We start from the raw sequence: 16,534 nt of genomic DNA on the forward strand, positions 1-16,534 counted from the left end.
AAAGCGTCAAACGAGGTGACAGATAGTAAATATGGTATTACCAAGTTGTAAGCTAAACTTGTCATATACCGGCTGACGGGTTTGTAATAAATGGGCTAAGTGGGTTGCGTGTTTAATTAAACGGGTTAAACATGAATGTGAACATGACCTGTTTAATTTAATGGTTTAAACAGGTAAACTCAAACACAACTTGTTTATTAAAGCTGTTAGTTCTTTTTCCTGTCTATTTGTTCTTTTATATGTAACTACTATAGTTTACTCGTCACTTATGTTAGCGACAGTTTAAAACTTTCATAATACTAACTTTTGCGAGGTTGTTTGTTTCCTATCACTAACTTCTATGTTATTTAGATTAACATTTTGTTTGTTAATCTAAATAACATAGAAGTTAGTGCTATTTGAAAATGTTTTTGTAGCCTGGAGTATTGACGAGAGCAGTAAGGTTTGCCTCTATCACACTACCAATAGTTTCGCTATAAATGAGATTATTTAGTATGCATATTTTTGTTAGCTAATCTATAATATATATAAACGAAAACCCAAAAATCATATGTGTAGCGATGTGGTGGTTCACCCCTTTTATGGAAGCCACCAGATTTCTTGATTTTTAAATGGTGGTCTCTCATTGATTTAACCCAAATTCATAGGTATGGGTCTTACCAAAACCAGATAGCTCTTAAACGGATTATAACATCTCATTAAATTAAAAATTAATCTTACCAATTATTTGATATGAAAATCCTACAAAATATGAATATACTAAAATTTAATATCCAATTTAAAAAGAAAAAGATATTATTTATAATTAATAAACAATTTTATAGTAAAAAACATAAGCGGGTCATAGGTCACTTTTAAACGGGTTATAACATATCATTTATTTATGAAACCCTTTCATCATCAAACCCTAAGTATACTATTAACTTTCTTACAATAAAGAAAATTAAAATCCAAAAAATAAATAGTAAAAAACGAAAAATGTAAAACAACCATTCTCTCAAACCATCAGATTACTTTATTTGTAAATGAAGGCTTCTCACGCATTTGACCCGAATTCACGGGTAAAGGTCTCACCAAACCCAGATAGCTCTTAAACGGGTTATAATATTTCATTATATTAAAAAATAATCACATCAAATATTTGATATGAAAATCCTATAAAATAGGAATATACTAAAAATTAATATCCTGTTTTATTTAAAAAAAAAGATATTATTTATAATTAAGAAACAATTTTATAATAAAGAAAATAAACGGGTAATGGGTATCACCAAACACAGATAGCTTTTAAACCGGATTATTACATATCATTTATTTGTGAAACCATTTCATCATCAAACCTCAAGTATATTAATTATTAGCTTTCTTACAATAAATAAAATTAAAATCCAAATATACATATATAAATATTAAAAACAAATAATATAACACAATCCCCGTAATACAGGGACAAAATCTAGTATTGTATATATACCGTCAACATTTATACAATTGTAGATTGCTATATTGAATTTTACATCAAATATATTTAGAATGTTTTAGGAAATAATACATGCACGAACTCATGGATCTTTATAATATCTTTCTAATACTATGAGAACATTTTAAAAGATAACACCATGATTATTGATTCACCACTCCAAGGATCAAACAAAACTAACACAAAAACGTAATATCTCATGGGAGATTGTATTGTATAACACTTCTCGGTAATAATATTAGCATACAGCATGCACCACAACATACAAACATATACACACAACATACAACATGTACACACAACACCCAAGCCTTCACCAAGGAACACAATGCCGCCTGAACCGCACATGCAACAAATTAAACAAAGTCGAACTGCATAAGCAGCTTTACCGACTTGTACTTTTCGCCTTTCTGGTTGTACAATGGAACTGCTCGAATGCCCTTACGAAGCTCAGAAATCGGTAGGCATGTCTGACCACCAAAATCATCCTTTTCTGACATGTCATATTCATGAACTTCAATCCTAAGGATAGCAAGTTCCGGGACCGTTAAAGCGAAGTCCAATTCTTCGTTCCATGCGGGTATCCAATTGTCCTCAATTGCTTTCGTTCTTTTCATTATAGTATCAGCAGGTACTCCCGCTATTCCAACCTGCATTGGAACATGTTATAATGTGTTTATAACACATGATCGATTGTATATAATTACTTTTTGAAAGTGGTAAATGGATGGGCTAGGCGGGTTGGGTAAATACAAGGCAATTGGGTCGGTTGCCGGTTGGATTGATGATCTCGAATGCGACCATATATTTATTCTTGTCAAAAGTACCAACCTAACCCAAACACACTTAAAAATCGTGTGACCCAAACACAACCAATGCAACTGAATCATCCAAACAAGTCTGTCTGTTGACAGGTTGTAAATACATCGTTAACATGCCATAAACGGGCTTACAAGTTGTAAAAAGTCCGGTTGGTGGGCTAACGGGTCTGAAATGCGTTGACCGGTTGACTGGCCAACCTTTTTTACTAAGCAGGTTAAACATGTCAACCTGAACATCGCCTGCTTAACTAAACGAGTTAAGATAACCCCATGTTTTCGTGGCCGTGCCAAGAATTGCCACCATTAGGCATTAGGTGAAATGGGCCTGGTTAACTTATTCTCAAAAACAATTTGTTATTTAAAAAATTATGTGTGTTAAATTTTATTACAAAAGTTTATCTTTACAACAAAACTAGAACTTTTGAATAAATAATAGCTGATGTTTATGTATTGAAAACGTGGACAATTTAATTATTCTGAAAACAACTTAGTTATATTGAAAACAACTAGTTTGCAAAAGAAAACAATTAGCTCATTAGAGATCAAGCCTAACCTAAATCAACTAACAGAACACGATAAGTAAAATAATTAGCTCCTTAGAGATCAAACCTAACAGAAATCACTTGGCCATTATTATTACATAAAGTGTCTTACCCTTGCATAGAAATCAGGAGGTGAGTATGTATCAAAATGTGTAGCTTTAAAATCATAGGACCATCCTTCGCCCATAAAAATGGTTACCTAAGAAGCATCAAGAAATATTTTGTTAGTCAAATAGAAATTTAAGATATTTATCTACAAGAATTAAAAGAAATGTAAATAGGCCATTTAAAAATATCCTATTGTACGCGATGGGGCCCACAAAAAACGGATAAAAAAATTGTTTGATTACTTTGAGAGTGATTTTGACAGGTAATGTAACTCTAGGGTCAAAGATGGAGTCATTTCTCATCAAGATATCAGGTTTCTTGACATATCCACAACCGCCATTGGCCTTGAACATTCCTTGCATAACCCAAAGTGGTCTTGCATATCCCTATCAACATAAACTTTTTGTTGTTTATTATTTATTATTGATATATACTTTTTAGAATTAACAACAACAGCAATCGTACCCAATAAAAAACTTTTTAGAATTAACTGAATTGCAAATTAGATGCCTAACCTGCATATTAAATGCCACCATCTGAGCTCCATGCATCCAACCAATCAGTGGGTTATAATTAGACGAGTCGAAACGTATCCCCTTAGGATATACTCTCAGAATATTCCTCTGAGTGAACCTAAAGCAAGCCAGTTCTTAGCATACCTTAACAAATAACTAAATATATATATAATCTGTTAGGATAAATTTCAAACAATATCGTGAGAAGAGTACAAATAACTAGAGTAACTACGCTAACACTAGAGTAATTATTATTATGCTAGAGTTTTTGAACTAGAGCAATTATTATTACGCTACTTCATTTTATTGTAGCGTATAATACCTAACAATCTGTGGCCCGTGAGTTTTTGCTGCCTTCTCAAGCTCTTGTTCGCTTAAGCTAAGCCGTCTGACTTTATCAGGGTCAACTCTCAGCCAATCGTCTAAACCGCCCTTCCCTTTTCCAGCATGAATGGCAATCAAATTCCTATATTCGGGGGCGCAATGGTCATCTTCTTCCTCTTCATCTTCTGCTTCTTCCAAATCATCCTTAAATTCAACAGTACTCCTGGATTTAAAGCTGGGAAGTTCACCACCCCATGCTTCTGATGAATCATTATCTTTCTGTGAAGCGTTTCCACTGGCCTTAGGTTCTTGGGATTTAAAATACTCTTTTGGAGGTTTAGTAGATATAATAATCCTTCTTTTCAGTTTTTCTGGAGATGGGAATTCCACTAAACTCTCTGTGTCAGGAGTAAACAGCATATCTCCAAAAGTTTCAGTAACCATCTACAATTTAATCACATTGTAAATATATGAATCATTTAATCCAAGTTTCCAACACAGTTACCATTTCTCAGCAATTTTTAATCATTTAACGAAACATGCTTACCAATTTACAATTTCATTACCACTTAGTTAGGCCTGTAAACGAACCAAACATTCAGTCAACCGTTCGTTAATTTAGTAAACTAACGAGCGTGAACAAAAAACTTGTGTTCATTTAATTAAACAAACAAACATGAACACACGTCTCATTAGTTCATTTATGTTCGTGAACATTTGTTCATTTAAGTTAGTTTATGTTCATTCTGTGTCCATTTATGTTTGTTGGTTTACGTTTGTTCATTTACATTTGTTGACATATTCACTTAAATTTTTTAGATCTGTTACAATTTAGTCTAGTTTTATTAACTTTTTAACTATAACACATTGTTCACATTTAGTTTGAATTGGTTTTAGCTCAGTTATGTTTGTTCCTTTACTTATGTGAACTGCTCATTTGTATTGTTACTAAACGAACATAAACAAATATATATTCTTAACGAGCAATAACAAGAAAACCCGTTCGTTCAATTGTTCGTGTTCGACCGTTTGCTTGGTTAACGCTAAACGAACGTATTTTTCACAGGCCTACACTTAATGCAACAATTTGAGTAATTTGGTAAGAGAATGGTAAGTATTAATGGCACAAGTCAGATCAGAAACAATAAGAAAAGAAACCAAAACGCACATTGATCAAAACTATGATAAGAATCTTTTTATTAATATGAACCGAATACAATTATTAAAGGCGAGACTAATAGACCCTTGAAATAGGAGAACAAACTTAAAGAACAAGAAACCCTAAACCAGTCAAAAGAAAACTAAATAATAAAAATCCTAAAATAGGACTCCTAAATAAAACTCCAAAAATAAACTAAAACTAACTCTAAAATATTCTTAGCCCAATTAGTATGTGATCCCAAACGATCAAGTCCAACGGGTATGTTGCGAAAAACGGCTATAATAAGTACGTTATGTGCATTGATAAAAAAAGAAAAATAGCATACTGCATTTATTGAAGTTTGCTGGATTGTAAATAAGAAACTAGGACAAAGTTACTCACCTTAGCCACTTTAGCCTGAAGATCAGTAGTAAGATGGTCTTCAAGAGTAATTACAACAGGATACTCAGATGCAGTGAAAGCATGATTCTTGATAGACTTTAAACACTTTATCAATTGAACCGGAGTTGTCAATGTCCTACACAACAAACCAAACATTGACAACAATTATCATGAAAACAAAGCAAATATTAATCAGAAAAATGAGCAAGTAGCAACAAATATACACCATACCTTCCATGAAGAACATCCACATCATCCTTATTTGAATTAGGCCATATATCCAACTCAATAACCCTCACACCTTTCTGCAATGCTTTAACTATTGGAGCATCACTACAATCACTGCTCAATTGGTTCCCAGTTAAATAAGAATTGTGACCAGTGAATATAAAATAGTGAGACAATGGAGCATTCATATCATGATGAACCTGAAAGATAACAAAGATCATTCATCCTCATTAGGGCTGTAACCGAACCGGACCAAACCAAAGCCTTGTTCATGTTCGCTTGTTTAGCATTAAACTAGTTCACGAACGGTTCATGAACGCTAATCAACGTAAAATCTTGTTCGTGTTCATTCGTTAAGGAATTGAACTTGTTCAACAACGCAAACGAACATGTACTATTAAAGGAAAAAAATTCTTAACCCAAAACATTAGACCTAATCACCTTAATAAAATATAAAGCTAAGCACTTGAGATAATAATAATAATCATAACATAATCATCCACCAATTGATTGTTTTATTCCAATAATGTAAACAAAGCACAAGTTAGATTTGTTGTTAGTTAAATCAAGACTTTATAACACAAACCATTAACGAAACAAAAAAAACTACACATAAGCAATAAAATTTTAAAATTTATATGTTAGGTTGATTATTACAAATAAAATATTTTAAAAATATAAAACAAACCTTAGACTTACGAACATAAACAAACGAATGTAAATGAACACATTACCGAACGTTCACGAACACAAATGAACGAACGCAGCATCTTTTCATGTTCATTCATTTAACTAAACAAACAAATGGTTCTGTTCGTGTTCGTTCATTTTTTTTTCTTATAGTAGATTGTTAGGTTGCATCTTTTAAACTGAAAAGTAGTGATTACATTGAAACAAAAGGCAAGTACCCCCTTTTAGATTGCAAAACCCAATCCTAAAAAAAAACTATGCTGGCTGATTTCGGAGTCATAACATTACTATGCCGTTGAACTCGGCTAAGTAACTCCACAGCTTCAGGAGCGAGGAAACCAAATTTTCCGTCAAACGATTCACTAACTGTTCATTGCTAGCTGAACATTCAGTTCGTTTACAACTCTAATCGTCATCAACTAACTTTTTTTAGAAGTTTTCCAGGTAAAAAAAGTGCAAAATCAATTCTAATTTTAGAAACAGGAATAAGTTAGCCAATCAGGCTAAACATAGCACATACTAAATTCGGAATAAATATTAATCAATTAAAAATCTCTACAAAACCGGATAAAAATATACCGAACGATTAGGATCAAGAGCCGGATTAGAGTCACTAAACAAGTACTTAAAGAAGGCCTCGGAATTAAAACCCTTGCGATGGAAGATATGAGCCGTACTATGCATAATCGCCTGAGCATCTTCCAGAGTAGCATTCTCTTGCTTCTGCACCTCAATTAAAAACCTGTGGAAGTGATCGGCGTTCATGATGCCGTTATCGGAGTACTTCTCGAACAGAGCTTTGATCGGCGGCGGAGCTTCGGTGGCGGCCAGGCGGAACCTCCGGCGGAAACAGAAGCAGACTTTGTAGGTCTGCTTTGACATTGTGGTGGTGGATTGGTGAATTAGGGTTAGAATAATTGGGGATTTGTAGGGGTTTTTGCTTACGGAGATGGGAAGGTATGATTGTTATTGTTAGTTTAAAAGATACAGCAAGGCATTGGATATGTAGATGTGGGACCCAGTGTATGTGTCGTCGAGGTTGATTGCGGAAACGTGTAAGAGACGTGTTGTGGGAACGTAAATAGAATAACAGATAATCCACTTTTAATCTTTTTTAAATGTTAAATACAATCTTAATAGAACAATTATCAACTTTATGAACTTTTTGTTTATAGCATTTACTTAGATGCTTTTACACTTTTCAACTTTACGATTTTACCGTATATGAAATTTTTTTAGTTAGTTTGAGCTTCCTCTATTGCATGAAGAAATAGGTTGTCCGTTAACACACTCAAGAGAAGCTCTTAACATCCCTTAATGCCCATGACATGTTACTTTTATAAGACAGTATCTAGCGAGCTCACACCCCCACTATTGTGTCAGGATTGTCTTTGGAAAGGAAGATGTCATTATCAATAAATAGTATCCTTGGTATTTCATGTTGATTCATCTTATTATATTTTAACAGCTAACAAGAGCAACATGGATAAGCGTAAACATTTTATCTACCCGAGCGAACACTTCTCTTTTGGTGTATATATTTCAGTTGGCTTTGGTCCTAGCTGCATCTTATAATCTTGATGTGGTTATAACTTATAAGTCCTAACTCAAAAATATTTAACTGCCCCATATAGTTAGTTTTGCATTAACGATTTTATATTTTAATAGAGCCACTCATGTTTTTATTGTGATTGTAACACCTTAGACAAGTCCAATATCGTTCGTCTACATTTGTTAAGTGTTGGATGTTACAAGTTTACTCATGAAATGTGGGCCATTGATCTCATCCTAAAACCTAACATCCTAACATAGGTGATACAATAATCTAGCGATTGTTCAGGGAGATTTTCTCTTGGTGATCTCTTTAGTCTTTGAAGTAAGCTTAAATCATATTTGGAACTTGAGAGAAATCAAATTGCAAACTAGCCTCTCCACAAATTCTATCTTGTTACTGAATTTATGGTCATCTCTAAAACACCTTTTCAACCAAACAACAAAGGTCATTTCCACGAGGATATGATTACTAGTGGCCACTTGTAATTAAATTTGTGTTTGATTGATCGTTGGTTTAACTTTTACCAAAAAGTTTTGAATGTTAGGCCTCGTAACCTTTTGATAGTGAGGCAATGGTTTGATTGGTTAAACTTAATTTAAATCTGGTATTTACATCATATTGGTATTTATTTGAAAATTCATACTGTAGACATGTTGAATTATTGAAATCATATGTAGGATTTAAAATTTGGTTGTAATTTGTATCATTAGATTTTAGTTGTCTATAATGTGTTTTTATTTATTTGATTTGTTAAATTAATATTGAATTCAACTAAGTGTAATATTTTCATAGGGTTGTTAAACAAACTCTGGGTATTTTATTCGAATAATTTTTAAATAAATAATATTACTTAATCCATGATTGTTCCTCTTTTGACCTCTGTCAAATTATTATTGGATATTTGAGTTAGCTATTATTCTGGAATTAGTTAGACAACTTATTTTATTTGTTAGTTATAATAATCATCTAATGGAAATATTTTTTACTTTTTTATACAAAAACTAAAAGAGATCATTCGGAAAAAATCTCCAATATATTAGTCAAGCTTATATTCCTAAAATAATCACAAACTAGTGAATGATCTATTCTCTACAAATCATATATTCGATATTTGTTAGGGATGTTCATATTATAACTAGAATATACACGTAAAACGTTTTTCATAAGCTTTTTACTAGTGTAAGATTGAAATATTGCGGTGACAATATACAAATAGCAAAACAATTATGGGTAAAGATAACGAGATACAATTTATAGAAATAAAGGTTAAAATATGTAAGTTTTCGTACGTATCGAGTTAGGTTAACTCAAAAAACTATCTAGCTCGTATAATATTTTAAATTCCCTAAATTATAATCAATCAATGTAATGTGCTCGTAATGATACCTTTTTAGTTATCTTTATTTTATTTAAACTATAATATATATATATATATATATATATATATATATATATATATTTTATATTACAATTTACAAATGACCTTGAGACCTAGATCTCTATTATATGATATAACAAATTCATCGTATGTTTTTATAGTGTTTTAGCCTCACATTTATATCAGGTTTACATATAAATATACATAAACTAACTAACCAAACAGATATACATTAATTAAACGCAAACATAGAAATATAGAATCAAAGCTTACTAGATTATCATGTCATGCTAGAAACTACCATTCTATTATACATACGTAGTTATTTGAAAACAAATAGATTTTTCTAGACCTATTTTTTGCATACACGTATCTCCTTAATGCACTTTCGTTTTGCCTTGGCTTTACCTTGTTCCTTAGCACCCCTTGACCTTTAGAAAGCTCCAATGAGACGCTCTAATTTAGCCAACTCGTGTGTTTAGTTTAGTCTAACAATGGAAACGGAAAACATCAAATCAATTTCTTGTTTTGTTTTTTAAATAAATTGACTATAATATCAACCCTTAAAGCAATAGTATGCATTAATTATTACTTTTCTGCATATATTATTGATGTAGTGGCTATTCATTCTGCATGTTTTTTTTCTTGAAGTTGAATTGATTTATGCGATGTAGCTTTTAAAACCAAAACTTGCACAATCGACATGCTTTGACCCATTATAATCGACCCGTTTAGACCTATTACAACCGCTTATATCGAGCATACTTCATTGCCCCCACTGGTGAAAGTTCCTGGATCCGCCAGTTCCTTAACTTTGCATTACTTCTCGTTTAGCTTAGAGTCATTTCATACTATCTGCCCTTGCTTCTTTGCTTTAAAGCCTTTGCGTCTATTATTAGTTCTTTCAGCACTCTATGTTTAGCGGTAGTGTGCCACAGTTATTATTAGTACTCATATGTTTTATTGGTTCATGTCAAAAGGTTTTTTTAAACCCATGTCTAGGGGTGCAAACGAGCCAAGCTGCTCGCGAGCTACTCGAGATCGGCTCGATAAAAAGCTCGATCGAGCCGAGCTTAATCGAGCCTGAGCCCGAGCCTGAGCCTAAAAGTAAGCTCGTTTAATAAACGAGCCCGAGCCCGAGCTTCACTTATCGAGCTCGAGCCAGCTCGCGAGCCTAAACGAGCTTGCCATTTATATAATTTTTTAAAATATATATTTAATAATTATTAATTAATATATATAATGTTATGAAAAAATAATTAAAAATAACTAAATAATATATATTATTTTATACATAAAATTATAATAGAAAAAATATATAAATATAATTATAATTATATAAAAAAATAATTGATATATAGTAAACGAGCCGAGCTCGAGCTTGAAAATCTACTCACGAGCCGAGCTCGAGCCTAGTCGAGCTCGGGCTCGGCTCGACTCGTTTGCACCCCTACCCATGTCTCTCAGTGGGAACAACCTCCTCAAACCCTACTAGTAGCTTTTGTCATGAGTGATATTTTACTGAGTACGCTTGTTTGCTATGATAGCGTTGTTGTTAGTAACATCAACAAAACCTTATTTGCTATATAGTATCTGATACTTAATTTCTATACGTTTTAGATTTGTTTTATACAAAAAGAAACCGCATAAGAAGCTTTACAGATTTAAATTTCTCTCCTTTCTTGTTATGAAGTGGAACAACATGAATCCCAGGTCTCAACTCGGAAACAGGCAAACATGTTTGACCCGCAAAGTCATCTTTGTCGACATCATATTCTTGTACAACGATTTTAAGTAATGCGAGCTCGGGGACTCTTAATTGGAATGTGAACTCTTCGTTCCATACGGGCGTCCAATCGTCTCCAATTACTTTGGTTCTCTTCTTTGCCACGTCAGCAGGCACTCCAGCCATGTATAACTGTTGACCCATTTGACTGTAAGATACTGTCAACTATGCTCAGACTCCCCCCCCCCCCCCCCTTCTTTCTATGATCACTCTGTTGGGTGATCGAGAGTAGGGTGTTAAACGACTCATGTTTATTGGCTAAAGATGAAGCAAACCCAAAAAGTTGACACGCACCTCAAAACTGTATCAGACACATGCAACTAGAAACACGACCGAATTTTTGCAGGTTCACACAAGCATGGCCCGTTTGGCTCGAGATTTTTATTTTTTAGCATACTAATACTCCAATGACATAAAAATAAAAATATTTATTAAAACAAAAGGGTTAAAACGGGTCATCCCGCAAACCCTACTGGTGAACCCGAGCACGAACTATTTAGCTGAACATGTTCATAAGTTCGACATATATTTTAAAATTAATTACAAAAACAAACCGGTTAAAACAGGTCAACCCGCTTCAAACCAAACACAGCCCGTTTAGCTAAGCGTGTTCATAGGTTTGACATAATTTCTAAAAATATTTACAAAAACAAACTAGTCAAAACTGGTCAACCCGCAAAACCCGCCAGGTCATTCCACATACCGTTTAGCTAAATGTGTTCATCGGTTTGATATACTTTTTAAAATATCTTCAAAAGCAAACTGAATAAAATGGGTCAACCCGCAAACCCACCAGGTCAACCTGAACACAACCCGCTTAGCTAAATGTGTTCATGGGTACGACATATTTTTTTTAAATACTTTAATACAAACTGGTTAAAACAGGTCAATCCTCAATCCCATTAGGTCAAACCAAACACGACCCAATTAACTAAGCATATTCATGGGTTCGACATATTTGTTTGCAACGTTCACAAAAGCAAACTGGCTAAAATGGGTCAACCAGTTTATCTAAACATGTTCACGTGTTCGACACAAAACTAACTTGAACTCGTTTATTCCAAACCCAAAAGTCCAAACCCATAAATTTTGTGTTAAGTCATGTCATAAATTCACACCCCTGTTTGCGAAACACTGACCTTTGTGTAGAAATCTGGTGGCGAGAATGCATCAAAGTGAGTCTGGCTAAAATCTAACCGCCACCCGTCTCCCATATACACTTTCACCTGAAAAACCAACACATGTTTTTATAAAAGGAATATAAAGAATGTCATGAAATCTAAGAAAAAAAAACTTGTTACTTGTTAGACAACCTTTAACGTTTTCTTGACGGGCAACGTTGCCTTCGGGTCAAATACTTCACCTTTAGGGCCCGTGCTCATAAGAAAATCGGGCTTTCTAACATAACCACACGCCCCATTCGATCTGAACATCCCATGCATCATCCAGAGTGATCTCCCATACCCCTGATTCGCAATATCAAATAACTTAGCAAAACAGGAAAACCAAAATGTCACAAATAGGTTACACTCTAGGGGTGTTCACGGTCCTGTTTGGCCGGTTTTGACTAAAATTTAGGCCGAACCGTAACTACTTGTTTGGGTTGGTCGGCCTGGAAAGCCGGTTTTACCAGTTTGGTGGTTTAAAGGTTCGTTATTGGTTTGAACTCTCTTTTCAAAGTCAATGGGTTCTTTTAAAATTTTAAAATGATAAATATAATTTATGATACGACATGAAAACATGACACGAGCCTAAAACAAAATTTACAGGTTTGGGTTTATTCCAAATGAGTTTGGGACAGGTTTGGTTTAGTCCAAACAGGTTTGGGACGCACCCACAAACATGTTTAGCTAAACATTAAACAAGCTGTGTTCGTGTCATGAGTTCATGGTTTGACCGGGACTGAACCGCTAGAACCTTGAGCCCACAAAACCAAACCATTCGGATCTCCAACCAGCCCCAAACTGGCTGACTTGCTTCAATTTGAGCGGTTCAGTGAGTTAAGTTTCAACGGTCTTTGAACACCTCTAATCTCCACTTCAAAACTCACCTGCATATTGAAGGCAACCATTTGAGCACCATGCATCCATGCAGTAAGTGGCCTAAAATTTGTTGATGTAACGCGTGTGCCCTTCGGGAACACCCGGAGTATGTACTTTTGAGTGAATCTGTATGCAAATAAACCTGTGTTTAGTCCCAAAGAAAAGAACATGTTTCTAACTAGTCCCATTGGTTAACGGGTTACGGCTGGGCCTGTGAGTTTTCCAGTGACGGGTTGTCAAGGTTATAAAAAGTTTATAAAACAATAGAAAATGACACATTTCAAGAACACACATTCATAGTCCAAACAAAACACCCCATTAATCATCAATAGTTAACAACAATTACATTTGTACTTATTGTATATTTTTCATGTAATTATTGTTTTCCCTCCAAAAGTAATACAACTTAATGGTTTTACCTGACAATATCAACTGCATAAAGATTTGCAGCTCTTTGAAGGGCTTGTTCACTCAAACTTAAACATTTAGCTTTCCTGTGTTCATCTCTTAACGCCTTTCGTGTTCCATTTTTTGGTTTGGAAGCATGAATTGCAATGAGATGTTTGTACTCGAGGCCCTTTTTGTGCTCCGATTTTTCGTCTTCAATATCATCATCATCATCCTGATCATCATAGCCAAGGATTTCTGACAACGTTTGAGTCGTGCTAGTGCTTGTGCTGTTGCTTACCTCATTAGCACATCTATCACTTACACTGCATCTACCATTGTCATCATCCGGATCGCTGTTGCTCAGCCAAGAAGTCAAATTAAAATGTTATTTTTTGCAAAATAAACAAAAAAAAAAAAAGGAAATGCCTGTTTTGATTAGGCCTATTAACAAACCGAACGTTCAGGACATTGTTCGGCGGGAAGTTCATTTAGTTATACGAGTGAACAAGAACATATCTCATTCACTGAACGTTCCTTCATTTACGCTCATTTATGTCAATTTGTTTACGTTCATTTATGTTAATTCGTTTACATTTTTAAGTTCATTTATTTATGTTTGTCTAGTTTTATTGTTTTTCTAGGCCCAGCATATTGATGTTCACGATAATATTAATTGTTGACCTCCTGATTATGTTTGTTCATCTGTGTTCAGTTATGTTTGTTCGCTTGTGTTCGTAAACCTTTCGTTTATACTAAACGAACACAAACATCAACACACTCATTTTCTCAGCGAACATCACGAAAATGCCCCGTCGTTGTTTGTTCGGTTCATTTACAAGTGAAGGAATTTCATTTCATCTTTTATGTTGCATTTTCTTGAGATATAAGGTTTCTTTACAATACTAAACAAACAAATGGTTAAAAAATAATTACTCACTTTAAATACAATGAAAATAATAAATATGTATTTCGTTAGCTAACCCGACGATCCTCAAGCTCGTCAGAAGAAGAAGATTTATCCATTGACGAACATTCTTTGCCAGCATTCTTGGATTGAAGATACTCTTTTGGTGGTTTTGTTGAAAGAATGATTTGATGTTTTAAAGCATCGGGCGAAGGGAATGCATCCTTGTCACTTTCCTTTGGGTAGTATAGCATGTCCCCAAATGTGCTTGTGACCATCTAAACAACAACCATGAATGAATCATTTAATATTTAAAATGATACAAAAATGTTTGATGTTTACTAAAGGGGAACATGAAGCTAACCTCTGCAACCTTAGCTTGAAGAGATGGTGTAAGATGATCCTCTAAAGTGATAATAACAGGATACGGAGATTTAACAAAAGCGTGCTCTTTAATCGACTTTAAACATTTGTGAAGCGTTACTGGGTTCGTCAACGTCCTATTTTATTGAAAATTTGAACACAAAACCAGTACTGGTTTAACTTGCCAGATATAATAAAACGAATGAAAATATGGCATGCATACCTCCCATGAAGTACATGTATATTATCTTTTGCGTTATTTGGCCATATGTCAAGTTCAATAGCCCGAACACCTCTTTCAAGAGCCTTTATGATTGGTACTTCGCTAGAATCACTACTTAGTTGATTTCCTGTAAGATATGAGTTATGGCCCGTGTATATAAAATAATGTTGCAATGGAGCGGTCATATCATGATGTACCTAAAACCAAACATATTGTTAAAGAGCATAACACCAAACGCACAAAAATGAAAGGGCACAAGTAGACAAGTAAAGACATAAAGATTGTATTTTTAGTGTACTACATAATCCTATCAGATTCTTGTTCTACTCCATAGATCATTTATTTTGGATAAAAAACCATGTTTTGGTTAAAAAAAAAATAAACCATGTTTTGGTTAAAATGAAAGGGCACAAACACACAAAAATGTCAGTGTGAGCTGCATTTTACCTGATCTCATTTGTTACCATGGGCCCCTTAAATTTTCGGTAACAAGTTATCTATTAAAGAAAACAAAACTATATAACTTTCACATGAGAAAATATTGTGCTTTACAATGTGCAAGTTGACTATTTTGCATAGGTTCACTTGAACTTTCAAACAAATCTTTATTAAATTATGGTTCCACATAATTAGTATTGAGTCTATTGACCTAAAAGTATCCCTCTTACCAATTTGATAAAAGAACAAATTTTTTTCATATGGGTGCCATAGCTTTGACTTTCTAGGTCAAACAGATTATCAACTACAAAATTGACACATAATTTAAAACGTCTTTATAAAAAATACAGTAAACACCATAACAAAAGATACCAACATCTATTTGAAGAATGCAACATCAACAACACAAGTACACAACTTTTAACAATCATAAAAAAAGTCAAATTAAAAAAGTCAAAGGTGACCAAACCTGAGTCTTGATGGGCCCATTGACATCATCCATCATCAAATAATGAAAAAAATCATTAACAGTGAAAACATATCGTGTCAAATGCTACCGTGACAGGTTCAAGACGCGCTCCATAATCCGCTCCACGTCATCAATGGTGGTCCCTTCTTCCCTCTGGAACTCAATCAAAAACCGTAAAAATTTATCCAGTGACATCTCCGACTCGCCTTTCGTGTACAAATTAAAAATGTCGATCACGTCACGTGGTGGGCCCAAGTCGCTGATTTTAAACTTACGGTTAAAACAACCGAACATTTTGTAATAATTATAGCTTCCCATGACACTTTTTCGTCTTCTTCTATCTCTTTTTTCGTCATTGTGGCTCATGTGTGGGTTGTTGTAACGTAAAAAAAATAATGATTATTAGATTTTGTTATTGGAGGTTATTTTGGATGAATTTGGAAGATGGATGTGAATAAAGGTTTGTATTATGGGTGTTTTGTTTGAAATATTACCGGATAGAAAACAGAAAGAATTTTTTTGAGGGAATTAGAGAATGATATGATGATAGTATTGGAATATTGGTAGATAGAGGTTCTAACAATTTTGAAACTCTTTTGAGGTTTGATTTATTTTTGTTGATTATTTGATTTGTGTAATTGGATTAGCATGCCATATGTGTATTTGGAGGTGCATGTTTTTCGTTTGATTGGTCTTTGAAGAAAAAATGTATAGGTGTTTTAAGTTACTCTCCTC

At 33.9% G+C, this 16,534-nt stretch overlaps 1 protein-coding gene and 1 pseudogene across 2 annotated transcripts; both read right to left on the minus strand.

Moving 5' to 3' along the window:
- Window positions 1-1,742: 1,742 nt before the first annotated feature.
- LOC143616446 (phosphoinositide phospholipase C 2-like) lies at window positions 1,743-7,133 on the minus strand. Of its 2 annotated transcripts, XM_077089274.1 has the most exons (8): window positions 6,831-7,133; window positions 5,565-5,761; window positions 5,334-5,469; window positions 3,789-4,234; window positions 3,467-3,584; window positions 3,194-3,337; window positions 2,956-3,042; window positions 1,743-2,130 (listed from the first exon to the last, which is right to left on the minus strand). In XM_077089274.1, exons 1-8 carry the CDS (start codon window positions 7,131-7,133, stop codon window positions 1,837-1,839), a joined length of 1,725 nt encoding a protein of 574 aa, XP_076945389.1. In that variant the 3' UTR covers window positions 1,743-1,836. The 2 variants fall into 2 exon arrangements, with proteins under 2 accessions (XP_076945389.1, XP_076945390.1); XM_077089275.1 differs by lacking the exon at window positions 2,956-3,042.
- A 3,678-nt stretch (window positions 7,134-10,811) lies between these two features.
- LOC143615908 (phosphoinositide phospholipase C 6-like) lies at window positions 10,812-16,379 on the minus strand (annotated as a pseudogene).
- Window positions 16,380-16,534: the final 155 nt, after the last annotated feature.

This window comes from Bidens hawaiensis, unplaced genomic scaffold (genome assembly GCF_021521415.1).
Source record: "Bidens hawaiensis isolate Kalapana, Puna unplaced genomic scaffold, B.hawaiensis_p1.1 tig00002306_1, whole genome shotgun sequence".
NCBI classification, from domain to species: Eukaryota; Viridiplantae; Streptophyta; class Magnoliopsida; order Asterales; family Asteraceae; genus Bidens; species Bidens hawaiensis.